This window comes from Cetorhinus maximus, chromosome 31 (assembly GCF_964194155.1).
Source record: "Cetorhinus maximus chromosome 31, sCetMax3.hap1.1, whole genome shotgun sequence".
Lineage (NCBI taxonomy): Eukaryota > Metazoa > Chordata > Chondrichthyes > Lamniformes > Cetorhinidae > Cetorhinus > Cetorhinus maximus.
In genome coordinates, this window is record NC_135909.1 from 19,701,175 (window position 1) to 19,728,573 (window position 27,399).

General features: G+C 43.6%; 2 protein-coding genes and 1 non-coding gene across 3 annotated transcripts in view; 1 reads left to right on the forward strand and 2 right to left on the reverse strand.

Moving 5' to 3' along the window:
* Window positions 1-27,399, reverse strand: part of LOC144670314 (histone H2B-like) — a 1,149,071-nt gene that overhangs the window by 14,995 nt on the left and 1,106,677 nt on the right. The window lies entirely within an intron of this gene.
* Window positions 7,737-8,116, forward strand: LOC144670284 (histone H2B 5-like). The gene has a single exon (XM_078532771.1). The coding sequence runs from the start codon at window positions 7,737-7,739 to the stop codon at window positions 8,112-8,114; it is 378 nt and encodes a 125-aa protein (XP_078388897.1). The 3' UTR covers window positions 8,115-8,116.
* trnam-cau (transfer RNA methionine (anticodon CAU)) lies at window positions 15,749-15,820 on the reverse strand. Its single transcript has one exon. It is a non-coding gene; the product is annotated as a tRNA-Met (tRNA).

The window sequence follows — 27,399 nt, forward strand, 5'->3', positions numbered from 1 at the left end:
TGTGTGTGAGGAGCTGACTGCACTTCCCCTTGTGTTGTAGAATCACAACATTTATTCTGCTGCTTTCAAGTATTTGCATATCAGAAGGAAAAACATTGTTAATTATAACTTAAGAAGAGGTGAAGTAGAAGATACAAAGAAACCAAAACAATTATTAAATTAATAATCATTCCGAACAACCGCAAAGTCAGAGGTTCAAGAAGGCAGCTCACCACCACCTTCCCAAGGGCAACTCGGGATGGGCAATAAATGCTGGCCCAGCCAGTGAAGCCAACATCCCGTGAATGAATAAAAAATGGTAAGACAAACAGGGTCAGTGTCTGAATCCACTGCAGTCCTGCAGCACTCAGCTGCTAAACACCAGGGACTTTGTTCCTGTTACAACAATTTCCTGCCATCCAGAAACAATCCACTGCTCCAGGAGTGGGACTGAGTGACGGAGCAGGGACTATTGTGTAGGTCAGATTTCTATTTGCCGCTCCCATGGACTAACCGTTCAAGCGAAAGCAAACAGCCGCTGTTTAAAATGTGTCTCTGCATTAGCGGCAGTTTGAAACCATCTTCTACCACTCACAGGCAGTGCTGGGGAGGGCAGCGCGCATGCGCAGAATGCTGCACACATTCCGGAAACACAAATATTGAACATATCCGGCACAGAACGAGGACATTCGGCCCATCGTGTCGACACCACCCCCCAAATAGTTTGATCCAGCCTCACGTCACTTTCCAGCTCTTGCTCCGTGAGTCCTGTAGGTCCCAGCAGCTCAGTGCAGATCCAAGTGTTTGTTAAAGGCAGTGATGCGCTGCTCTCCCCCAGCTCTGCCTGGGACTGGAAGAAGATGGTTTCAAACAGCCGCCAATGGAGAGATCCCGCTCCCGGGGGAAGGGAACAAACAGCAGCCTCCTGGGAGGAGGGAGACAGAATGGCAAGAAGCTGTAATTGAAAATCATTGCTGCTTTCTCTCCACAAAACAACAATGTACATTTCTGATAAAAGCAAAATACTGCGGATGCTGGAAATCTAGAACAAAAACAAAAATACCTGGAAAAACTCAGCAGGTCTGACAGCATCTGCGGAGAGGGATACAGTTGACGTTTCGAGTCCGTATGACCCTTCATCAGAACTAAAAAATGTAGAAATGAGCTGAAATATAAGCTGGTTGAGGGGGTGGGGCAGGTAGAGCTCGATAGGGGACCAGTGATAGGTGGAGGCCAAGAAGAGATTGCCAAAGACGCCAGAGACAAAAGGACAAAGGGGTGTTGACGGTAGTGATATTATCTAAATAATGTGCTAACGGGGATGTTAGGGGGAAATAAAGGGTTACAGTAATTATTAGGGGCAATCTAGGGGTACACTAAGAACTTATTGAAAGGGAATGAATTACTTAAAATCTCCAAGCACATTGGCAGTAGAAGTTTACCAGGTGAACCTTGCACAGCCTTAAGGGCCTGCAAACAACAGAAAGGCCTTGAATAAAAGCAAAAAACTGCGGATGCTGGAAATCCAAAACAAAAAAAAAATACCTGGAAAAGCTCAGCAGGTCTGACAGCATCTGCGGAGAAGAACACACTTAACGTTTCGAGTCCGTACGACTCTTCAAATGAACTAAGGAAAAATAGAAAAGAGGTGAAATAAAAGCTGGTTGGGGGGGTTGGGATAAGTAGAGCTGGACAGAGGGCCAGTGATGGGAGGAGATAGACAAAAGGACAAAGAGGTGTTGAAGGTGGTGATATTATCAAAGGAATGTGCTAATTGGTGACATTAAGGGTAGAAAGCAGGGCGAGCAAGGTACAGATAGCCCTAGGTGGGGGTGGGGTGGGAGGAAGGGATCGAAATAGGCTAAAAGGTAGAAATAAAACAATGGATGGAAATACATTTAAAAATAATGGAAATAGGTGGGAAAAGAAAAATCTATATAAAATTATTGGAAAAAAGGGGGATCGGAAAGGGGGTGGGGATGGAGGAGAGAGTTCATGATCTAAAATTGTTGAACTCCATGTTCAGTCCGGAAGGCTGTAAAGTACCTAGTCAGAAGATGAGCTGCTGTTCCTCCAGTTTGTGTTGAGCTTCACTGGAACAATGCAGCAGGCCAAGGACGGACATGTGGGCATGAGAGCAGGGTGGAGTGTTGAAATGCCATTGAAATATAGTATAACCTCAGCTGCAAACTCAGATTCAAGTTTGAAACTCACCTAGACTTTTAACCTCAAGGTACAATAACAATTTGATTCGTACAGACTGAGATAGAGACCACATACCAGTCTGAAAAGCTCAGAGTATCAGAATGGCAGATACTGTATTCAGTCTCACAGAGCAAACTGAGCACAACAGGCAAGTTCAAAATTCTCACAGGCTGCTTGAATGAAAATGTATCAATTTGATTATTACCAAGTGAATTACACTTACACAGCAATGGAGTGTTAGATCCAAAGATACCTGAGCTTTCACAAGTGTGTTCACGCAGAAAGGGATTTAATACTAGGTCAAACTCACAATTACTTTATTGAAACCTACAGCATCAGTGGCCTGTTTCTGTTCTGAAATTTCAACATGGACTGAACCTAGTCTTGTAAACAGTCTCAGAAACTGAAGGATATGCAATGAATCCCACACTGTCAGAGTAGCAGAGACTGACAGATTCAGAATGATTATCAACGACATATCCAGTACCAGAAACTGGCAGATACATATTAAATACTACACTCAAAATTCCTGAGTCTGAATAATATTCCATTTATCTGACACAGACATAAAGTAGCACTGACAGTGAAAGATAGTTACAAAATCACATAAAACACAAACACTCACACAAACAGATCAAAGCTTCACGGTTACATAATCAGACACCAATTACCAAAGACTGGCAGTTACATAAGGAGAAAACACTCACAGTATCATGGAGTGGTAAATATGGAGTAAATTCCACAGTCACACATTACAAAGTCCGAGAGATATGGAATGAATCTCTCACATGTACAGTACCGAATGCTGACAGATACAAATGACATATTCAAATTGAATACTAATAGAATGGCAAATTGAGAATGAATCACAGATACAGATTGAATCACACATTCACATCCTGTGCGAGGTGCTGACAGACATACAATTGCTCCCACCTTTACACATAGAACCAGAGGCTGACTGGTACAGAATGAACCTGAATCTCACATTGAGCAGAATAGATGGACTGATGCATAAAACCTTCAGAAATAGGAGCTGGGGTTGGCTATTTGGCCATTCGACCTACTCCAACATTCATTAAGACTGATGTTCTACCTCAACTCAACTTTGCTGCACTCTCCTTATATCCCGAGCATCCAAAATCTATTGACCTCTGTCTGGAACATACTCAATGGCTGAGTTTCCAAATCACTCTGGGGTGGAGAATTCCAGAGATTCCCAACAATTTCAGTGAAGACATTTCTCCTCATATTATTACAAAATGGCCAATGCTGTGATCTGAGATGGTGACCACATGTTCTAGATTCCAGAGCCAGGAGAATCATTTTCTCAGCATCTACCCTGACAATCCACTTAACAGTTTAAAATGTTTCATTTAGATCACCGCTCATTCTTCTAAGCTCCAGGGAATATAGAGCTAGTCTACTCTATCTACTCATAAAAAAATCCACTTCTTACAGGAACCAATCTCGTGAACAATTATTGCCCTCCCTCTAGAGCAACCATGCCCTTCCTTATGTAAGGAGACCAAACTGCACACAGTACTCCAGGTGTAGTCTCAACAGTGTCCTGTATAATTGGAACATTTTTCACTCCTATAATCCAATCCTTTGGAACAAACATGAACATAACACTTCCCTTCCTATCTGCTTGCTGTACCTGCAGATTAACTTTCTGTAATTCATGTACAAGGACACCCAGCTCCCTCTGAGTGCAAACATGTTCCAGTCTCTCACATTCACACATGTTCTTTTTCTCACTACAAACTGGGCACATTCACACCACCATATTGTATTCTGTCTGCAATGTTCTTGCCAACTCAGACAACCTGTCTAAATGCCTTAGCAGCTTTTTTGTGTCCTTCTCACAGATTAATTTTCCACCCAATTTTGTATCATCAACAAACTTGAATATGTTCCATTCAGTACCCATCTAAGTCATCAATATATATTGTAACTAACTGATGGTCATGTATTATCAAGAGTAAGTTAGAGCCTACCAATCCAAAAGTGCCCTGTTTATTCCTACACTGTTTTCTGTCCATTTACTAATCCTTGATCCATGCTAATGTTTGATCCCCATTCACAAGTTCTAATTTTGTGTAATAATCTCCTGTGTGGGACCTTTGCAAATCGCTGACTATAATTACACACCCCCTCAGATTGCAAGGCACTGTGTTACCAATACAAAAGGAGAACCTTAAATACACATTAAATGACAAACAGAACAGGCAAACAGTACCTGCTTGGAAGATACTGCATGACTCCCAATATTGTACCCAGACTGCAGATTGAACTATGCATTGCAGAACACTCCCCAAACCTCAGAGAATCAACAAACTAGATGAAGCAGATCTTACACACTGGCCAATGTATCAGATTGTATGATATACAGACATTCAGGATTGTGTTCACAGAAATGGAATTTTAATCCAAAACTCTGACATAATAGCTGATTAAAACCCGCATCTCCATTAACTCCAGTTAAAACACATTTTATGTTAAACATAGGTCAGACTTACACTCATAATACATAGAACAGAATCTCACAATTGATACAGCAGAGGGAGGCCATTTGGCCCATAGTATCTGTGCCAGCTCTATTCGAGAGCAGCTGAGCTGCTCCCACTGACATATTCTTCCCCACAGGCCTGTTTAATTTTCCTTCTGTTCTTTTTCAATTTCTCTCTTGTCCAATGAGCTCAAATTATCTATTCACATGGACACAATTGCTTCTCTTTATAGACATCGATCATATCCACTCAACATCCATCCTTTCCCAAGGTTAATAGACACAGCTATTCTAAGGCAACGCTTATTACTGATGAGGTTTCAACTGCAATATGAATAACTCCATATTGGGATTTACTTATCTGCCATCCTCTTCTCCATTACCCTTTACACTCTCTGATAGCAGGTTTAGTTGCCCTGAGCTGTGTCTGGTACCCATCTCAATTCTCTGACTGAAGTATGACTGCTTTCATTGGATTTACCTTAGCAAATGAGGAGGGATCTACCGTGGTTTGTACGGTTTTAAACACCACTTTGCAAATTCATACTCCCAGCGAGAAGCCTGATCTACTGAGGATGTAAATCAGAAATTCAGACTTGTATTCTACCTGATTTCCATTGGAATTAATTTCCATCCAGATTCCTGTTTTGCACGACCCAGTGGGGAATCTCCTCACTCACAACACAAGGTCATATAATTACAGGTCTAAAGAGCAGTTGATAATTCTGACACTTTTTAACATTTATGCATATAAAGGGCACTTGATAAGACTGCTCAGTTAAAAATAAAGATAGTCAGCCTGATATGAAAATGTGAACTTAACTCTGAAGTGGAGATATTTTCAGGTAGGCCCAATTCTGACAATCATCTAGAGTGTTAGTGATAATTGGTTACTGTAGGAGATGTGAGCTTTTTTATTCATTCATGCGAAAGGGGCCCATTCCAAATTGCCGTGGGGTAGGTAGTGGTGAGCTGCCTTTTTGAATACAACTGCGTGGTTTACACAGCAATTGTAGATGGAAGTTCAGAGTCAACTTCATTGCTGTGCTTGGTCCTAGGATCCAATATAAGCCAGACCAGGTAAGGATGGGGATGATAAATCTACTTTCCTAAATATTTGAATGTGTTAAACTTAGCATTTTGAACACTATTCCTGAGATAAATATTAGATACAGATACACAATCAATCCCAGAGTCACATGCAGCATTAAAGACTGACAACTAAACAATAACTGTTTCTCTCACATACAGTCAAGTCACTCACCATCCTGAATTGGAATTATATCGCTCTTCCTTCACTGTCGCTGGGTCAGAATCCTGGAACTCCCTTCCTAACTTCACTGTGGGTGCACCCACAACACATGGACCGCAATGGTTCAAGAAGGCAGCTCACCACCACCTTCTCAAGGGCAACAAGGGATGGGCAATAAATGCTGGTCAAGCCACCGTAGCCCAGATCTCATGAATTAAAAAAATACAGCACCAGAGACTACTCAGCAAATCTTACACAACACCAGACACTGAGACATACAGTATGAAGACCAATACATGCACAGTAAAAAAGAGACTAACACAGAATGAATCCCAGCATGCACACTGTGCCAGAGACTATCAGATACAGAATGAATTCCACAGTCACAATGTACTGGAGATTGAAAGACATACATAAAAAAAAATCCCACATTCACCACAGTGCCAGAGAGTGAGAGATACAGAATGAATCCCACATCACACAAAGCACACTCACTGATAGATACAGGGTGATTCTCAAATTGTCCCAGAGATGTAGAGATACAGAATGAATCTGACATTCACACTGTACCACAACCTAAGAAACACAGAGGAATCTCAGAGCCAAGGACTAATAGAGACAAAATGAATCCTTGATTTCTGAAGACATCCGGCACTGAGTTACAAAATGGCATCAACGCTTACACAGGGTACCAGAGTCCAACAGAAACAAAATGAATTGCAAGCTCCCATACAGTGCCACTGATTGAGAGAGAATTGATCTCACTCATATCCAATACTATCCATTGAGGCAAATTATACATTTAACAGTCTTTGGTGCTCTATGTGACAGTGGGATTACTTCTGTCAAAAATTGCAACAGATGGGCCTGTTGCGAATGAATCACACACTATGAATCAGTACCAGAGACTGACAGATACAGACTGAATTTCACACTCCCATTCAGCAACGGATGTTGACAGCTACAGAGTTTATCTCACATTCACACACATTATCAGACATTGACAGTGAATGAGAAGTTCAGACTCAGAGATAGTACCACAGACTGAAAGACATCGAATCAATACAACTCTGACCTACAATGCCAGATACTGACAAATAAAAAAAATCATTAACATACAGTTACAGAGACTGACAGGTACAGAATAAATCCAATAATTTTCGTGGCGGAGAGAAACACATACTGATTTAATTTCGCACTGGCGTGTAGTCCCAAGAAGCGAATTATTTCATTTACATGCATCAATAACGGACAGATGCACAATGAGCCTCAGGATATCAAATTAATCCAACATTGAGACATGGTCCCATCAAGTCACAGATACAGAATAAATCCAGCCCTCGCACACTGTACCACGGCCTTCCAAACAGTGAAGGAACCCCACACTCACACACAGCATCAGACAGTGAGTAAATCACGCACATTACCAGAGCCTCACAATTCCTGAAGGAACCCCACATTCCTATACAGTCCCTCGCACCGACAGCCAGGCGACATTTCCTGGTGGATCTTTACACACTGAGAAACTGCGGCTGGATAGGGGCTTTGTAAAATGTATTTCCTGATTGTAGTAAGGAGGCTTATGATTGGTGGAGAAAGCTAAATATGATTGGTCCATTGATCTATCCATTCACAAAATCACAAAAATAGAATACGTATTTTGTTTTAAATATGTCCAATCAGAATCATTGTTCTCCCATTCCTCATTAGCATATATCTGTCGTACTGTCTATATAATGAGCGGACGGAAGGGGTTTGGTTTATTTCTGTGTGAAATTGAGATTGAAGATGGTTGAAGAGAAGAAGAAACCAGTTGCTAAGAAGGGCGCCAAGAAAGCGGTGAGTAAACCGGTGGGAAAGGGCGGCAAGAAGCGGCGAAAGTCGAGGAAGGAGAGTTACTCCATCTACATCTACAAAGTGATGAAGCAGGTTCACCCCGACACCGGCATCTCCTCCAAGGCCATGAGCATCATGAACTCGTTTGTGAACGATATTTTTGAGCGCATCGCGGGTGAGGCTTCCCGCCTGGCCCATTACAACAAGCGCAGCACCATCAGCTCCCGGGAGATCCAGACCGCCGTGCGCCTGCTGCTGCCCGGGGAACTGGCCAAGCACGCCGTGTCGGAAGGGACAAAGGCGGTGACCAAGTACACCAGCTCCAAGTAAAACCCCGCAATCGACTGAAAAACACCCGAAACACAACGGCTCTTTTAAGAGCCACCCACAATCTCTCTGAAAAAGCTATACGATTGCTCCACTTCTAAATTTATGATTTTTACTGTGAAGAATTTTGAATTATCTAATTGTTATTTTCTTTTTGTTTCAATCACAGCAATTCTCGGTAATGTAGATTTAACCCTCGTTCAATTATTGAGTCAGGTTAATAATGCCTCATCAATTAATGACTTGCCGATTACCCTCGGCGCTTTGTTTTAAGACGCGTTAATATTCGACCCCTTTCCCTGGTTTTCGAGAGAGTGTAGAGAACGCAAATGCGTGAATAATCGATCAGTTCATTTCCTATCAGCCCCGGTTGTGCTGCAATCTTCAGTCTCGAAACTGGCAAAAATGTTCAATTTTGTCTGTCATAAATATCTACAATATACCGTCCGTTTGCAGAACGATGTAAATGGGACTTTCTGCGGCTGCTGACAGGGTTTCATAAAGGATCGAAATTGATCCCCGGATCACGGATTCTAAAAGCGATTTGGAACATGGGATAAAATGTGAAATAGTCCCATCAGGGACGCGTATTTTTAAAACTTCCAATTCGTACTATGTTCTAAGAAGTCCGTTCTTTTCCATTTCTTTTTAAAAATTTGGCGGGCTTTTAAAATTTGAAAAGAGATCGGTTGAAATATCAAAATTTGGCGCCGTTTTTTTCCGCCCTCAGCCCGTGGAGTCTCCGGATTGGTGAGTTCAGTAGATATCTGATTGGTGATATGAACAACATTTGAGACGCAGCACAAAGTGACCAATCAGCAATGCCCGCAGCACCATTCCTCCCGAAGCTATAAGAGAAGCGAATGTGAGAGGATTTCCTCATTCTCTGTGAAAGTGTTTGTGAGATTGTGAAATGTCTGGAAGAGGAAAGACCGGCGGGAAAGCTCGCTCCAAGGCCAGATCTCGTTCCTCCCGGGCTGGACTGCAGTTCCCGGTGGGCCGTGTTCACAGGCACCTGAGAAAGGGCAACTATGCTGAGCGTGTGGGTGCCGGAGCCCCGGTCTATCTGGCTGCTGTGCTCGAGTATCTGACGGCTGAAATCCTCGAGCTGGCCGGTAACGCGGCCCGGGACAACAAGAAGACCCGCATCATCCCCAGACACCTGCAGCTGGCCGTCCGCAACGACGAGGAGCTCAACAAGCTGCTGGGAGGGGTGACCATCGCTCAGGGCGGTGTGCTGCCTAATATCCAGGCCGTACTGCTGCCCAAGAAAACCAGCGCCGCGGCGGGCTCGAAGACCAAGTGAAGCGACCATTCTTTAATCTAATAACCCAAAGGCTCTTTTCAGAGCCACTCACAGGATCATTGAAAGGGCTGCTCACTGTCAGGAGATGGAGTTATTGTAACGTTGATTCCAGTTTTATGACACTAAAAGATACAATATCAGTTCGATGAGTATGAACTGAGCTGTAACTTTCATACTAATCCTAAATTTTCAATGTCAGATTGAGAATACTGTGCCAGTTCCAGACTGATCTCCATTTTACATCCATATCAAAATTCTCACTCTGAATCAGACTCAGTGTTACAGATCAAATCGATCAGTATAACCTGAGTTACACCCGCATCCCAAATGAGTAGCAGGTTGAAAGATACATTATCTTTCACAAATGTGTTCACAGTGACAGCCATTTAACACTGGGCCATAACTTACAAATATTGTTTGCTTAATAGCTACCACATCAGTGGTCTGTAACTGAGCTGAAAATTTGCATCGAATGAATCAAAACGTAAACAATCCCAGAGACTGAACGTTATACAATGAATCCCATACGCAGCCACATACACTGAGTGACAGTGACTGACAGATAGACAATAATTCTCAACACACGTTCAGTGCCAGATGCTGAAAGAGGCAGCTGTTTTTTTTTTCCCGATATTCATTCATGGGATGTGGGCATTGCTGGCTAGGCCAGCATTTATTAGCCATTCCTAGTTTCCCTTGAGTAGATGGTGGTGAGCTGCTTTCTTGAACCGCTGCAGTCCATGTGGTGTAGGTACACCCACAGTGCTGTTAAGGGAAGGAATTTCAGGTTTTTGACCCAGAAACTGTGAAGGAATGGCGGTATATTTCCAAGTCAGGGTGGTGAGTGGCTTCGAGGGAAATTTCCAGGTTCCTATATGCCTGCTGCGTCCTTCTAAAAACTGGTTGTCGTGGGTTTGGACGGTGCTGTTTCAGGAGGAATGGTGAGTTTCTGAAGTGCATCTTGCAGATGGTACACACTGCTGCGACTGTGCATCGGAGGTGGATGGAGTGAATGTTTTTGAATGGGTTGCCAATCAAGTGGGCTGCTTTGTTTTGGGTGATGTCTAGCTGCTTGAGTGCGATTGGAGCTGCACTCATCCTGGCAAGTGGAGAGAATTCCATCACACTCTTGACATGTGCCTTACAGATGGTGGGTAGGCTTTGGAGAGCAAGGAGGTTTGTTACTTGCCGCAGGATTCCTAGCCTCTGACCTGTGCTTGTAGCCACTGTATCTATATGCCCAGTCCAGTTCAGTTTCGGGTCAATGGTAACCACCAGGATGTTGATATTTGGGAGTTTAACAATGGCAATGCCATTGAATGTCAAAGAGCGATGATTAGTTTCTTTCTTGTTGGAGATGGTCGTTGCCTGGATCTTCATTGGTGCGAATGATAATTTCCACTTGTCAGGCCAAATTTGGTTAATGTCCAGGTCTTGCTGTATTTGGACATGGACTGCTTCAGTAGCTGAGGAGTTGCGAATGGTGCAGACTATTGTGCAATCATCAGCAAATATGCCCATTTCCCACAGTTGATGGACAAAAGTCATTGTTAAAGCAGATGAAGTTGATTGGGCCTTGGATATTCCCCTGGATAACTGACATCCTGGGACTCAGATGATTGATCTCCAACGATCACAACCACATTCCTTTGTGCTAGAAATGACTCCAGCCAGCGGAGAGCTTTCCCCCTGATTCCCATTGACTCCAGTGTTGCTAAGGCTCCTTGATGCCACACTCTGTCAAATGCTGCCTTGATGTCAAGGGCAATCCATCTCGCCTCCCCTTTGGAGTTCAGTTCTTCTGTTCATGTTTGAACCAAGGTTGCAATAAGGTCAGGAGTTGAGTGGCCCCGGTGGAATCCAAATTGAGCGCCAGTGCCACTTGTTAGCACTGTTGATGACCCATTCTATCATCTTAGTAGTGATCGAGAGTAGACTGATGGGGCAGTAATTGGCCAGGTTGGATCTGTCTTGCTTTTTTTATAGAGGACAGGCCTGGGCAACTATCAACATCGCTGGATAGATACTAGTGTAGTAGCCATACTGGAACAGCTTGGCCAGGGGCGCAGCAAGTTCTGGATCACATGCCTACAGTGCTATTGCTGGAATATTGTCAGGGCTCATAGCCTTTGCAGTGCCCAGTGCCTTCAGACGTTTCTTCGTATCATGTGGAGTGAATCAAATTAACTGAAGATTGGCATCTGTGATGCTGGGGACCTCCGAACGATGCCGACATGGATCAGCCACTCAGCACATCTGCATGAAGGTTGTTGCGAATGCTTCAGCCTTATCTTTTGCACTGATGTGCCGGGCTCCTCAAACTTTGACAATGGGGCTATTTGTGAAGCCTCCATTCATGACTGAATGTGGCAGGACTGCACAGTTAGATCTGACCCGTTGGTTGTGGAATTGCTCAACTCGGACTACCACTTGCTGCTTATGTTGTTTGGCACGAAATTAGTCTTGTTTTGTGGCTTCAGCAGGTTGACACCTCAGTTGTAGTTATGTCTGGTGCTGTTCTTGGAATGCCCTCCTGCCCTCTTCATTAAACCAGGGTTGATCCCTTGACTTGATGGTAAGGGTAGAGTGGAGAATATGCCGGGCCATGTGGTTACAGATTGTGGCTAAGTACAATTCTGCAGCTGATGACCCACAGCACCTCATGGATGCCAAGACTAGAGGTGTTAGATCTGTTTGAAATATATGCCATTTAGCATGGTGGTAGTGCCACACAACAAAATGGAGTGTATCCTCGATGTAAAGATGTGTCTTCATCTCCATAGGGACTGTGGGGTGTTTACTCCTACCGCTCCTGCCATGGACAGATACACCTGCCACAGGCAGGTCGTTGAGGATGAGTTCAACAATGTTTTTCTCCTCACCATCTGCTGCAGACACGGTCTGCGGTGGTGCTACAAGGATATTTTTGGTGATGGACCCACCCAGCTTGCGTTCTGTGCCCTTGCCATCCTCAGTGCGTCCTCCAAGTGGTGTTCAACGTGGACGAGTATTGCTTCATGAGCTGAAGAGTGGATAGTGGGCGTCACTATGTTTAATCTGCAAGGGGTTTCCTTGACCATGGTTGACCAGATGCGGTGAGACTGGAATCGATTTTGAGGACTCCCAGGGCAACTGTTATATCTGCTGGTGATCTGTCCTTTCAGTGGTGGTGGTATCTGGGAGATTATCAGTAATGTTCCCATGAGTATGACTATGTGAGGCTGTTGCTTGACTAGTGCCAAAACGTTATTAAGGATTGACAGGGATTCCAGTTGATGCTAAGTGGTTTATTCGGTTTTATTCGTTTCATAGAACTGAGTGGCATGCTGCCATTTTAAAATCGTGCACATTGTTAATGGCCTGTTTGAAATATATCCCATTTAGCACAGTGTAAGTGCCATACAACACAATGAAGTTTAGGTACCAGAGCAGGTTTCGCCATTTATTGTGGTGAGATTCAAAACCCCGGAATATTACTCTCGATCAGCAGCAATACCAAGCCACCACTGCTGATGACACGCCAATTGTACCACTGATAGATTTAGAGAGAGTCCAAGACTCACATATGCTATCTGGTGCTGACTGGTACAAATGGAAGACCACACACACAGACACACACACACGTGACTGAAAAGCAATAAATGAATCCCACAATTCCATACAGTACCAGGTAATTATAGATACAGAAGTAATCCCATTGACAGATAGAGAATTAATCCCATACTCACAAAAAGCACGAGGAACTGAAAGACACATATGATTCCCACACTGACATAGCATCACAGACATAGAATGCAATTGACTGAACTAGAGTGAATATCAATTCACTCACAGTACGAGAGCTTTATATATATATATATCCTAGTGATAGATCCGAATGCCTGCCAAACTCATACACAGCTCCAGAGAATAATAGATGCAGACTGATTGCTGCATTCCCATGCAATACCAGAGATTTCAGATTCAGAATGATTTCCACATTCACATGCAATAGCACTGTCTGATAAAGAGTCAAACACACACTCAAAGTAACATGCAGTAGTTAAATAGTTTTAAGGCAAAGGTAGATAGATGCTTGATAAGCAAAGGGGTGAAAGGTTATTGGGGGTAGAATTGAATTTGGAGTTGAGGCTAAAACCAGATAAGCCATTATCTTCATGAATATCGAGCAGGTTTGAGGGACTGAGTGGTCTCTTCATGCTCCCAATTCGTATGTTCACACACATCACCTTTAAGAGATTCAGAAAGAGTCGCAAATTCACTTACAATCCCAGAAAGTGACTGATAGAACAAATCCCTTGCAGGAGAGAGTTCATGGTCTGAAGTTGCTGAACTCAATGTTAAGTCTGGAAGGCTGTAATTTGCCTACTTGGAAGATGAGGTGCTGCTCCTTCACTTTGTGTTGGGTTTCACTGGAACATTGCAGCAGGCCAAGGATGGACATGTGGGCATGAGAGCAGGATGGGATGTTAAAATGGCAAGCGACAGGAAGGTCTGGGTCATGCTTGTGGACAGACTGAAGGTGCTCCACAAAGCGGTCACCCAGCCTACGTTTGGTCTCTCCAATGTAAAGGAGACTGTAATGGAAGCAGCGAACGCAGTTGCCCAAATTGAAGGAAGTGCAAGTGAAGCGCTCCTTCATCTGAAAGGATTGTTTGGGCCTTTGGATGGTGAGGAGGGCGGAGGTAAAGGGGCAGGTGTTGCACCTTCTGCGCTCGCATGGGAAGGTGCCATGGGAGGAGGCTGAGGTGTTTGGAGTGATGGAGGAATGGACCAGGTTGTCCCGGAGGGAAAGGTCCCCACAGAATTCTGGGGTGAGGGGAAGATGTGTTTGGTTGTGGCATCATGCTGGAGTCAGCAGAAATGGCAGAGAATGATCCTTTCTAAGCAATCCTGATTGAGCTGAGAATTACACTTGCAGTGTGAACTAGAAGGGCAGAGTTTTAAAAATAAGGGATCTCCCAGTCAAGATGGAGATGAGGAGGCATTTCTTCACTCAGATGATTGTTAGTCTTTGGAATTCCCTTTCCCAGAGAGCAGCGGAGGCTGGATCATTGAATATATTCCAGAGTGAAATAGACAGGTTTTACGAGGAAATCAACGAATGAGGGAGACAGGCAGGAAAGTGGAGTTGAGGCCATAATCAGATCAGCCATGGTCTTATTTATGGCAGAGTAGACTCGAGGGGCTGAAAGGATCCTCTTGCTCCTATCTCTAATATTCTTATGCCTATAAGCTCTTCCCCATTCTGGTTCCTTTTTCTTTGCACGTTTGGTTTTAATCTCATTTTTCTCTTGTTTATGCTTTCGAATGGCAGCTGTTCATCATTCCTCCATTCACACTCCTTTAGACTCATCTCTGGTTTTTGTTACTTGTTCCTTTACCATTCCCTGTAGCCTTGCAGCACTAATTCTTTTGCCATTGAATCTCTCCTGCCCTCTACCCTGCAGACTGAACCACAAGACAAAAGGTGTTTACTAAATTCACTAACGAGTAGCGAAGGAGAATTAATTAATAATCGGACAGTAAATGAACATCTAAAAACCTCACAATATGTTAGAGGCAGGCATTCAGTTCGAGGAGAATGGTCACACACATGCTACAGTTTTCACCTTAAGCAAGTCCGATAAGGAGGGAATGAGCGATAAACTGAACTCGTTAAAATTCGATCGGCGATTAACAGATAAAACAAGACTGGAAACAATCAGACACTCAAAGAATTATTTAGTACAATATGTAGAATGCAAGCCCGAGGGAATGAAACTTCACGTTCTTGGTTCATGATGATTTGGGGGGTCAGAATTCCTTGTTTTGAGTTAGCGATTAAGAAGGAACCTGTCCAAATATTGATTAACTGTGTCTTGACGTGATGCTGTCTCTGCTATGCTGATACTCTCGATGGGACATGTCGAAGGGAGGACACTGTTGTCAACTTAGCATGTTGAATTACTGCAGGGTGTCCGGTAGATCGGACATACTGCAGCTTATACGTATAAACTTCATTATATACATTTTTTCCATTTAAGGGAATAGCTTTTGCTCTTCAGGCAATCATAGCGTGTTAGAGAACAAGAGAAGGCCACTCGGACCATCATGCCTGTGTCAGCTCTTTGGGAGAAATGGGATGAGAGGAAATCTAGGCTTGTGTATGTTTGCCGCATTTGCGGTTTGTGTTCTTGTGTGAATAAAAAACGTGACAGAGGTTTGTTGCAGACTGAAGTGGTTACTGGAAGCGAGCAGCCGATTAAAATTCCTGTGTACGGTAAAGAAATATCAGATATATTTGTGGGGAGAGGCCAAATATTTTTTCTGCTTTTAATGAAAACATAAATAGCAGAGAATGGTTTCGATCCATCGACCTCTGGGTTATGGGCCCAGCACGCTTCCGCTGCGCCACTCTGCTACTTGCTAATCATTTCCTGCTACGTCTTGTTGCGTTTGCGCAACATTCATTCCTGTTTTGTGGTTGAACAAGAGCTCACGAATTCGGCGGCTCCCCCTGGCGACACAATTCCACTTTGCAACACTCCCAAGAATGTAACAGACAGACAGAGGACGACATAGAAGAGCAGTAAGAGACTGTCCGCACACACGACGATAGGAAGGCAAAGGAGCATGGAGTGACTCACCATTTATGAATCACCACGCATTCTCTCTTGCATAAATATGCCCCACATTCGTAAGGAATTTTCTGTTGCCTAAATTAGCTCCCTGTGCATGTGTACTCTTGTTGAAAGGTGTTGCGCTGTTTAAAGTGCTTTCCCGTTTTTTATTAAATATCTTCCCTGCTGTGCAACTTTGCTGTCTGCTTGGAACTGTGTTCACTGCTGAGTTCGAATCCCACCACGGCAGATGGTGGAACTTGAATTCAATAAAACATCTGGAATTAAAATTCTAATGATGACCATGAAACCATTGTCGATTGTCGTAAGTATCCATCTGGTTCATTAATGTTCTGTAGGGAAGGAAATCTGCCGCCCTTAACTTATCTGGCCTACATTTGACTCCAGACCCACAGCAATGTGTTTGACTCTTAAATGCCTTTGGAACAAGGGCAATTAAGGTTGGGCAATAAATGCTGGCCGAGCCAGCGATGTCCACGTTCCATGGACAAATAGAAGAAAAGAACTCTGCACTCTGCTATAGAACTGTGCTCTCTGCTGCAGTTCTGTCCTGTCTGATGTGGAACTGTGCTGTCTGCTGTGGAACTGTTGAGACATATTCTCTGTTGTGTAAAATACTTTCCTGCCGTGCAAATCTGTTCCAGGCTGTATAACTACGATGCCACTTGTACTTTTTTTCTTCTCCATTCTGTAAAATGTGACCTGATCAGGTGTTCCCTGTTGTCCGAAGATATTACCTGTTGATCTTTGAAGACGTTTTCTGTGGGTAAATATTTTCTTCCTGGTCTCATAATGTCCCCCAGTCGTGTTAAGATGCCTCGTGTTATGTTTAGAATTTCCCATTTCCTATGTGAAAATCGTGATATGCCACAACTGGACAATTGTCAAATCTAAATTGCATCAATTAGCCTCTGGTCGTGATTGTGATTGTGGGATACATATCATATCCATCAAACTCTGTTACTGTATGTGAGCGAGATTTGTCCTGTATCTGTCAGTCACAGGTGGTGCCTCTGAGTGTAGGATTCATTCTGTATCTCAGTCGGTGGAACAGTTTGTGAGATAAAGGCAAATTACTGCGGATGCTAAAAATCTGAAACGAAAACAAAAAATGCTGGCCTGACAGCATTTGCGGAGAGAAAGACAGGGTTAACGTTTTGTGTCCGTATGACTGTTCTTCAGAGCTGAAGAAGAGTCAGACTGACTCATAATGTTAACTGTCTTTCTCTCCACAGATGCTGTCTAGCCTACTGCGTCATTCCATTTTTGTTGTTTTTGGACAGTTTGTGAGAGTGGAATTCCTTCTTTATGGGTCAATGTTTGGTACTGTATGTGAGGGTGGGCTTAAGTCTGTATCAGTCAGTGGTACAGAACGTCAATGTGGGAATCATTCTGTATTTATAAATTCTCATCACTGTTAGGGAAAATGGGATAAATTCTGTATCTGAATGTCTCTGGTATTCTATGTGAGCTTTGGCAGCATTATTCAGCACTCAGTTTCCCATACTTTGTGGGAGTTTGGAATTAATTCCTTTTCAGTGAGTGGGATTGTGTGGAAAGTATGAATCATTCTGTGTTGCACAGTCTCCCATAGCAATGGACTGGTCAGGTGCGCAAAAATGTGCCAACTGGAATTCTACCTGGTTAAGTGTGAGGTGATTCACTTAGGGAAGTCAAACAAGGCAAAGAAAAATAAACTATACTGTTAATGGGAGAATGCTCAGAGTTGTAGAGGAAGTGATGGTGTTAAAGTGAATGTCCACAGCTCCTTGAAGATACCAGCAGAGGTCGATAAGGTGGTTCAGAGGGCATGTGGAATCATTTCCCTTATTCGCTGACTATAGAATAAAAGAGTGGGGGGAGGGCGGGTAATGCTGGAACTGTATAAATCATTAGGCCACAACTTGAGTACCGTGTGCCTTCTGGTCATCTTATTACAAAAAGGATGTAATTGCTCTGGAGAGAATACAGAGGAGATTTATTGGGATGTTGCCAGCACTGGAAAAATGCAGCAATGAGGATATGTCAGGTAGGCTGCAGTATTTCTCCTTGGAACAGAGGAGGCTGAAAGGAGATTTGATTGAGATGTACATAATTGTGAGGGGCCTGAATAGAGCAAATGGGCAGGGCCTATTTACCTTCTCAAAGAGGTCAGAGACCAGGGTGTACAGATTTAAAGTGATTCGTAGAAAGATTGGAGAGGAGCTGTGGATGTCATTTTCACTCAGAGGTTAACCAGGGTCTGGAACTCACTGTCTGAACTTGTATCAGGGGCAGAAACTCTCAACTGATTGAAAAGGTGCCTGCATATGCTCCTCAAGTGCCATAACCTACAAGACTATGGACCAAGTGCTGGAAAGTGTGAGAATCATGATATATAAAAAAGTAAAGATGCTGTGTGTGAACGTATTTTTTTTCTCTCAGCAGCAAATTGCTGTGATCCGGAATGTGTTGCCTGAAAGACTGGTTCAATCAGATTCAAAAGTAAATTTTAAAAGGGAATTGGACAAATGCAGAAATGAAGATATTTTCAGTGCAAGCAGAGGAGTTGGACTGATTCGGTCTGAAAGAGGTGGCACAGATGCTATGAGTCCAAATATCACCGACTTCGCTAATATTATTTTTGAAATGGTGAACAATATAACCCAGAATTACAAGCGTCTGGGAATACGCCCTATCTCCATCAGAAGGGTCTCACTGCGCAGCTGCGGGAAGGCCCCGCCAGCGGAAAACGCCTGCTGCGCGGAGCATGCGCAGTGCGGCACCAGGAAGCTGAATGTGGGTGATCGTCGCCTCATTAACACCGACTCTCAGCGCCGCCGCCGCGGGGACGGGGAGCGGGTCGGCGCCGTGAAGCCGATGGTGCAGCGCCTCCCCCATCCTCACCGCCGCTTCCCAGATTCTCCCGTTTGCACCGAGTCTTTGATGCGGTAACAGAGAGGGTTGGGGAGGGTGATGCTGTTCATGTGGTTTACATGGATTTCCAAAAGGCATTTGATAAAGTCTCACACAACAGACTTGTCAACAAAGTTACAGCTCATGGAATAAAAGGGACAGAGCAACATGGATATGGGACTGGCTGAGTGACAGGAAACAGAGGGTAGAGGTGAATGGTTGTTTTTCAGACTGGAGGAAGGTTTAAAGCGGAGTTCCGCAGGGGTCGGTGTGAGGACCCTGCTCTTCCTGATATAAATGAATGTCCTAGACCTTGGTGTACAGAGCATCATTTCAAAAGTTGCAGAGTTCATGAAAGTTGGAGGTATTATGAACAGTGAGGAAGATAGTGTTAAACTTCAACTGGATATCAGCGTAAAAACAGAAAATGCTGGAAAAACTCAGTTCTGACATCATAATCTGTGGAGTGAGAAACAGAGTTAACTTTTCAATTCTGTATGACCCTTCTTCAGAGCTAAAGATATAGACAGGATATAGGCAGATTGGTGGAGTGGGTAGACAAGTGGCAGTGGTATAAGTTTGGGATCAGAATGCCTTGGGGCCGACCCTGGGGAATATGCACACTCTGTGCCTGGGAAAGTCAATGCATTGGATACAGCGGTTTCTCGGGCACAGAATTGTGGGAGTTGCAGCCACCATGAGCAGATGTCAGTAAGTGTTTTATTACAGGCTGATTGTTCTGAAATGTGAACTCTGTTTCTCTCTCCACAGATGCTGCCTACCTGCTGCATATTTGCAGAATTTTCTGTCTTTATTTAAGACTCCCAGCAGCCACATGATTTTGACAGTGAATTATTGCAGGTGTTGCTCACAAAAACAAGGCCAGAAACACAAACTGACAAATGAGGCGTCCTTATGCATCAGGGTGGATGTTGGGCATGGAAGTCGGTCTCTCGCTTTCTGTGAAGGTATGTTCTTGTTGGCTGACATTCAACTGGAGCGTAGATGGAGGAGTAGTTGATGTGTTTCACCTTGAGTACTTTTGAGACCAGTAGAGCCTATCTATTTCTGATAAAAGGATACAAGCAAAAATCATTAGCTGTTTCCTGTACTGAAAGAGACTGACAAAGTAAATTCCATACTCTGATTTGGTGACAGAGAGTGACAGACTGAGTTAATTCCACTCAGAGTCATATACTGTAAGAGAGATTGACAGGTAGTTCATTCATAGAATCATAGAATGGTCACAGTCCAGGAGGTGGCCATTCAGCCTGTCATGTCTGTGCTGGTTATATTCATCTTGTGCCACTTCACCACCTTTTCCTGTAGCTCTGCACATTTTTCCTTTTCAGTTAATCCAAATCTCTTTTGAAGACATTGTTTGAACCTGCCTCCATCACACTACATAAGAACATAAGAAGTAGGAGCAAGAGTTAGCCATTTGTCCACCCTAGCCTTCGATGCCATTCAATAAGATCATGGATGATCTGATTGTGGCCTTTGTTATTCACAATAAGAGGTTGTGGTGGAAGAATTAATCCAGGCTGGTCTTTTTGTTCAAGCTGGTTTATTTTCAAGACAGCTCCTCAGTGCTACAGACTTCCAAGTAGCTTCACCACAAAGTGTTTCAGCTGTATCTTTTTATTCTGTTTAGGTGGGATAATCAATGCCCGTCACCTGTTTAACTAACAGTAACAAGGCTTTTGTCATTCAAAAATCTGTCTAATTCAGCTTTGAATATATTCAATGACCCTGCATCCACTGCTGTCTGAGGTAGAGAATTTCAAAGATTAAAGATCCATTGAGAGAAGAAATTTCTCCTCATCTTTGTCTTAAGAAGGAGACCCATCATTTTGAAACTGTGCCCCCCCCCCCCGTTCTAGATTCCCCCATGAGGGGAAACATCCTCTCAGCATCTTTCCCCCTCAGAACATTTTAAGATCTAATAAGATTACCTCTCATTCTTCTAAACTTAAATGACTATTGGCCCAAACTGCTTAATGTTTCCTCAAGGGACAACCCCTCATCCCAGGAATAAACCGAGTGAACCTTCTCTGAACTACTTTTTTTTTTGAAAAAATATACTTTATTCATAAAATATCTGAAAGAACATTACAAAACATTTCCAAATGGCCATCACAAAAAGTGCAATCAAATTCAACTTTTCCTCATGGATCACGAGGAGCAATTAATACCAGCAATGAACATTACAGTATTTTCAATATGGTCATCACAGACAGTCAGACAGTGCAATGGTATTGGAGTTATCGATATACAACATGTTGCACTCTGAAGTGCTTCAATATAATTGAGACACATGTAGCTTTCACTATGTACATTCCTTGTGAGTCATACAGCCGGGGGGTCTATACAATTCCCAGCCCCTCGGTGCACTATGGCAGAAAGGTCATAGACAGTGACCTTTCCTCATTGCGCCTTTGTGGCGGCTGCCCCATGCTTTAGTGCATCCCTCAGCACGTATTCTTGGACCTTGGAATGTGCCAGTCTGCAACATTCAGTCGGGGGCAACTCTTTGCACTGGAAGATCAACAACTTTCGGGCAGACCAAAGGGCATCTTTTACCAAGTTGATGATCCTCCAGCTGCAGTTGATGTTTGTCTCGGTGTGTGTCCCTGGGAACAGCCCAGAGAGCACAGAGTCCTGTGTCACAGAACTGCTTGGGATGAACCTCGACAAGAACCGCTGCATCTCTCCCCAGACTTTCCACAAAGGCACATTTCACAAGGAGGTGAACAATGGTCTCTTCCCCACTACAGCCACCTCAAGGGCAGCGTGCGGAGGGGGTGAGACTCCTGGTGTGCAGGAAGGATCTGATAGGGAGGGCCTTTCTCACCACCAGCCAAGCTACATCTTGGTGCTTGTTGGAATGTTCTGGTGATGAGGCATTCTGCCAAATGACTTTGACAGTCTGCTCGAGGAACCACCCGGCAGGATCCACCCTCTCCTTTTCCCACAGGGCCTCTAAGACATTATGTGCCGACCACTGTCTGAAGGACTTGTGGTCAAAAGTATTTCTCTGCATAAATTCTTCCACAAGGGACAGGTGGTACCGCACGGTCCAACTACTTGGAGCGTTCCGCGGCAGCGTGGCCAGACCCATCCTTCGCAACACCCGGGACAGGTAGAACCTCAGCACGTAGTGACACTTGGTGTTTGTGAACCGGGGGTCTACGCACAGTTTGATGCAGCCACACACAAAGCTGGCCATCAGAATGATGGCGATGTTGGGCATATGTTGCTCCTTCGACAAAATGACCAAAGCTGTACACAGTGTTCGAACTGTAGTCTCACCAATGTACAGTTGCAGCAAGGCATCTCTGCTTTCATTCTCCATTGTCTTTGCAATAAAGACCAACATCCATTTGCATTCCTAATTACTTGCTCGAACTACATGTTAACTTTTTGTGATTCATGTCCAGGATCTGTCTGAACCACAGTATTTTGCAATCTCTTCACATTTACATAATGATCTGCTTTTCTATTTGTCCCACCAAAGTGGAAATCCTCACATTTTCTGACAGTATAGTCCACGTGCCACATTTTTCCCACTGACTTAACATATCTATATTGTTTTGTAGATTCTGTGTCCTCCTCACAACTTCCTTTCCCACCTATCTATGTATTGTCAGCAACTTTGTCTAGTCTGTCCTTTCATCCGAGTCATTAATATAAATTGTAAATAGCTGAGAACCCAGCAGGGGGAAGGGAATGAGCCAGAGGTTGTCGTACACGTCAGTATCATTGACACGGGGAGGACAGGTATTGAGGTCCCTCAGTCAGAATTCCAGCAGCTAGGGAGGTAGTTAAAAAGTGGGACCTCAAAAGGAGTAATCTCGGGATTACTGCCAGTGCCACGTGCTAGTGAGAGTAGAAATGTGAAGATGGGGAGAATCGATATGTGGCTTGAGGCTGGTGCAGGAGGGAGGGATTCAGATTCTTGGAACATTGGGACCAGTTCTGGGGCAGGAAACACCTATTCAAAAGGAACAGGTTGTACCTTAATAGGGCTGGGACCAATTTCCTCATGGGGAGGGTCACTTGTGTGATTCAGGAGAGTTTGAACTAAATAGGCACGGGGTGGGCATCAGTATATAGAAGCAGAACTGAGGAATAATTGTGGAAGAAGTGGGAACATACAAGATAGGAGTAGATGAAGAAGGAATCTAAGAGAGATACAAGGACATGTGTATTATGGCATAAAGTGTGGTGAATAATGTTGATGAGCTAGAAGCACAAATAGCCGTGTGGGAATATGATGTCGTGGCAATGACGAAAACGTGGTTTAAAAATGGTGAGGACTGGGTGCTTAATTTTCACTGATGCAAAGTGTTCAGAAAAGATAGAGAAGGGAAAAGGGAGATGGGTTGGCGGTACTAATTAAGGAAGTCACTGTAATCTTGGTAAGAGACAATATCCTCAAAAGGACAAGGGCAGAATTCATTTATTGGAGCTGAGGAATAATAAGAGGATGATCACACTCACGGGGATATTCAATTGGCCTCCAAAAAGGTGAGAGAGAGGGAGATAGAGGAGCACATCTGCAGGGAAATCACACCATGTGGGACTCTCAATGACGGTGACAGAAATGCCTGTCTGTCCCCCTGACTATGAAATCTCCACTAACGACTGCATTTCTACTCTTTGCTGTTCCCTCCTGTGCAGTTTCTTGCCCATTGATGCCATGGTCTGGACTGCACTCCTTCAGGGTGTCACCATTCCCAGCAGTCTCCAATGCTGAGTACCGGTTTGACAGTGGCACACAACCCGAACACTCCTGTATTTCCTGCCTTTTCCTACTCTTCCGGATTGCCACTCATCTACTATCCTGACCTCTCTCTCTCTCCCTTTGAGGTGTTCAGCTCCTGGAATGTACGATCCAGGAATCTGTCATCCACCCTGATGCTCCACAGTGACTCCAGCTGCCCCTCAAGCTCGGAAATCCTGAGCTCGAGCTCAAGCAGCTGGAGACACTTCCTGCACATGTGGCCCCCAAGTCACATGAAGTGTCCTGAGGTTCCCACATGGGGCAGGAACTGCAAACAACAGGTTCTCAGCTGCCCATCCATGATCGAAAACAAACCTCTATTCCCTCTTTTAGAATCCAGTTTGCACCTTGTTTAAATTGTTATTTATATTAAATACCTCAAGACCTGTTCTGCACTAATACTCTTATAATTGCCCTGATTGAAATGTTTAATTTTCCAGCTCCTCGTTTAATCAATGCCTCATTTAGAGAAATCTGCACAAACCAACCAGCTCCCTTCTTTCCCCTGATATCATGCTTTGACTATTTATTATAAACATGGCCGGTTTGCTCCAACCCCTCCCTCACAGCTCTTTATCCCCCCCACCGCTCTCTCTCTTCTCTCCTTCTCTCTCTCACTGCTGCTCTCGGGCTGCTCTGCCGCTGCTCTTTATCCACCCTCCAGTCTCATTCAGCTCTCACTCTCACTCTCAGCTCCTCCACAGTCCCAAGTTTCTGACTGTTTAGGAAATTCTCTGATCTTTCTTTGCCCCAAGATGGGTGACCTCACACTTCCCCATGTTGACCACCATCGGCCACAGTTTTGTTCACTCACTGAATCTGTCAATGAGCCTTTGAAACTTGCTGCTCCTGCCTACACTACTAACCATGTCACCTAACCTAGTGCCATCAGCAAACTTGGATATAGGCTGGAAGTATTTGAAATGTAAGAGCTCTGGGAATGCAAACACAACAGCCAGCTGACATGACAGAGAATCAGTTCAGTATAAATCTCTCCACGCTGAAAAACAGCCATTCACCACTACTTTCTCCTTTCTGTCCCTTATTCAATTTTGCATCAATGTTGCCTCTGCCCCTTTAGTCCCATCTGCTTGAATTTTACTAACAAGTCTTTTTCAAACCCCTTTGGAAATCCTGACAAACACTGTCAACCTCACTAGCCTGGGCAATGTTCTTTGAAACTTCATCAAAGAACTTCATTAAGTATTTGCCATTGTTTTCTGTTAACCAATCTGTGCTGGTTGTCATTTATCAACCCAGGTTCTACCAAGTGACAATGAATTTTGTCCTGGATTATTGTGTCTCAATGTTTCCCCACCACCAGCATTAGACTAACTGGTCTGTTGTTCCTAGCTTTATCCGTCTCCATTATAAACATGGATGTAACATTAACAACCTGCAGTTCTCTGGCTTCACTCCCATATCCAAGGAGGTTTGAAAGATTGTGACTCGAGCTTCCTCTATTTTCCCCCTTCCTTCCCTCAGGAATCCAGGATGTATCCCATCCAGGTTATGTGGCGTTTCTACAGTGAACGCTGCCAACCTTGTGATGGCCTCCTCTTTATCTATTTTCATCCTATCCAATTTCTCCACCAGCTCCTCCTTTACTGTGAGATTAGCAGCATCCGCTTGTTTCGTGATGACAGATGAACTGTTCTCATTTAGTACCTCGGCCCTCTGCCACCACAGGATCTTCTAATCAGATGACCTTTTCAGTAACTGTCTATACATTGGTAAAAGTCTTCTGTTTTTGGTTAGGTTACTTTCTAGTCTTTTCTCATACACTCTCTTGGCTGACCTAATTTCCTTTTTCAGCTCTCCTCTGTGCTTTCTATATTCTGCTTGGTTCTCTAATGTATTATGAATCTGACACTTATCATCATGTTTCTTTGCAGTTCCCACAGAGCACAGGATGTGTAGGCAACAGCTCTCAGCTGTCCCAACACTTCACTGAAATGAGCCATTTAATTAAAGTTCATGTTATTTCGAATGTTCCTCTCTTTCTCTCTTCTACTTTTGCTGTTGTCTCGGTTTCAATTACACATCAGCTCCTTCCCCGTCTGCACCTAATCCCCACTCTCCACAAAATCCACATTTTAAACTCTTCACTCTGCAATTCACTCTCTCTGTGTTTGAGCTTGCAGGTCACTCTGGGACTTTTTGTAAAATAATTGTTCTACTTTATTTATTCGAAAACAGTTTGTTTTTGAATTATCAATTCATTTGCACTGTAATTCTAGTTAATCAGAATTCAATGTTTCAATAAATTGGAACTCAAGAAAATCTAGAGATGACTTACTTGTTCTGCAATGACGTGTCTATTCCACTTAGTTCATTAAACCCTGTTCTAAACAGAAAGCTTAATCCAGATAATATCTCGACCCGATGAACTGATGATGCACAGAACTCTCAGCTTTTGACAGGAGTTACTCCGCTTTTGATTTTAACTTGTTCGCTGGTGTCGATTTACTTGGATTCTTCACCTGATTTCTCTGCTGTCCAATGAAGTTCTCCCAGCAGAGTTCTCAATAATAATTTGATTTTTCCTCACAGGATTTCAATCTTGATGGTTTTTGAACTGTTTTATTAAAGGATTTAGTTTTGTAATTAGCTCTAGCTCCCTAGCTCTCCTCATGATCAGACAGGAAGTTTAACTGCTGCATTTTCAAGCAGCTGACAGCTTAATTTGAAAAATCATTGACAGGATTTTGGGTTTGAATCCAGTCACAAATCTGGTTGTGATGCCTTGTGGCTCCAGCTGTCATGTGACCTGCCAGGGGAAGACCTCATAATTGCCCCAGTCATGTAGCTGTTGATTGGTCGATTTCTTAAACATTTTCACTGGGACTGACCTGGTCGCAGTCGCCTTTGGAACACAAAGGTGTTTTTTTTCAAATCCCACATAGGAATTTGTGTGTAACAAAGAAGATTGATACTCTAGTACAGCACTGAGGGAGGGCTCCACTATTCGAGGTGCTATCCTTCAGAAGATGCATTAAAACGAAGCTCCCTCCAGCCTCTCATTTTGTTGTAAGTGATTCCATGGTGCTCTGCCGAAGACATGAGCAGTGGCATTATTCTCTTCCCCCCCCGCCCACACAGTCGCTGATATTTACGTCTCAATCAACAGCCCAAAACATGGTCACATTGGCACTTTTGGAGGTTTCCTATGTGCAAATTAGCTGCCTCTTTCTGACAGATAATGTCTGTTCCTTTTCCCTGGATGAGTTTAAGTTTTGCACAAATAAAACATGAAATTTGACTGAAAACTCAACTCAGGTGGGACTCAAAATCACAACCAATGCCTTAGTAATAATGGATAGAGGGTTTAATTAATCAGAGTGTGTGATGGACTAATGCTTTCTGTATTAAGTACCGATTTCATTGAAATAATATTAGAGAGAGGGAAACAGCTGGATTTCAATTCCACTCCTATGGCTACTACTCCCAAAAACACCATGGAATTGGGTCAACAGGCAGATGTTCCTCCATTGAAATACCCAAATACTGATCAAAGGATTCACAGCTGGTAAAATCTGGGAAATGCAGCTTGGATAGGATACTGCAACATTTACTGGGAGCTGCGCTGTGTGTAGGATTCTAGTTCTGAACTGGAGATTTTCAATATTGAGAGAATAATGGCATCAACAAATTTCGACAGGGCTGCACCTCATTTCA

Bases quoted from the DNA above. Each gene is read 5' to 3' on its own strand.
- LOC144670284 (XM_078532771.1), top strand. From the start codon at position 7,737: ATGGTTGAAGAGAAGAAGAAACCAGTTGCTAAGAAGGGCGCCAAGAAA.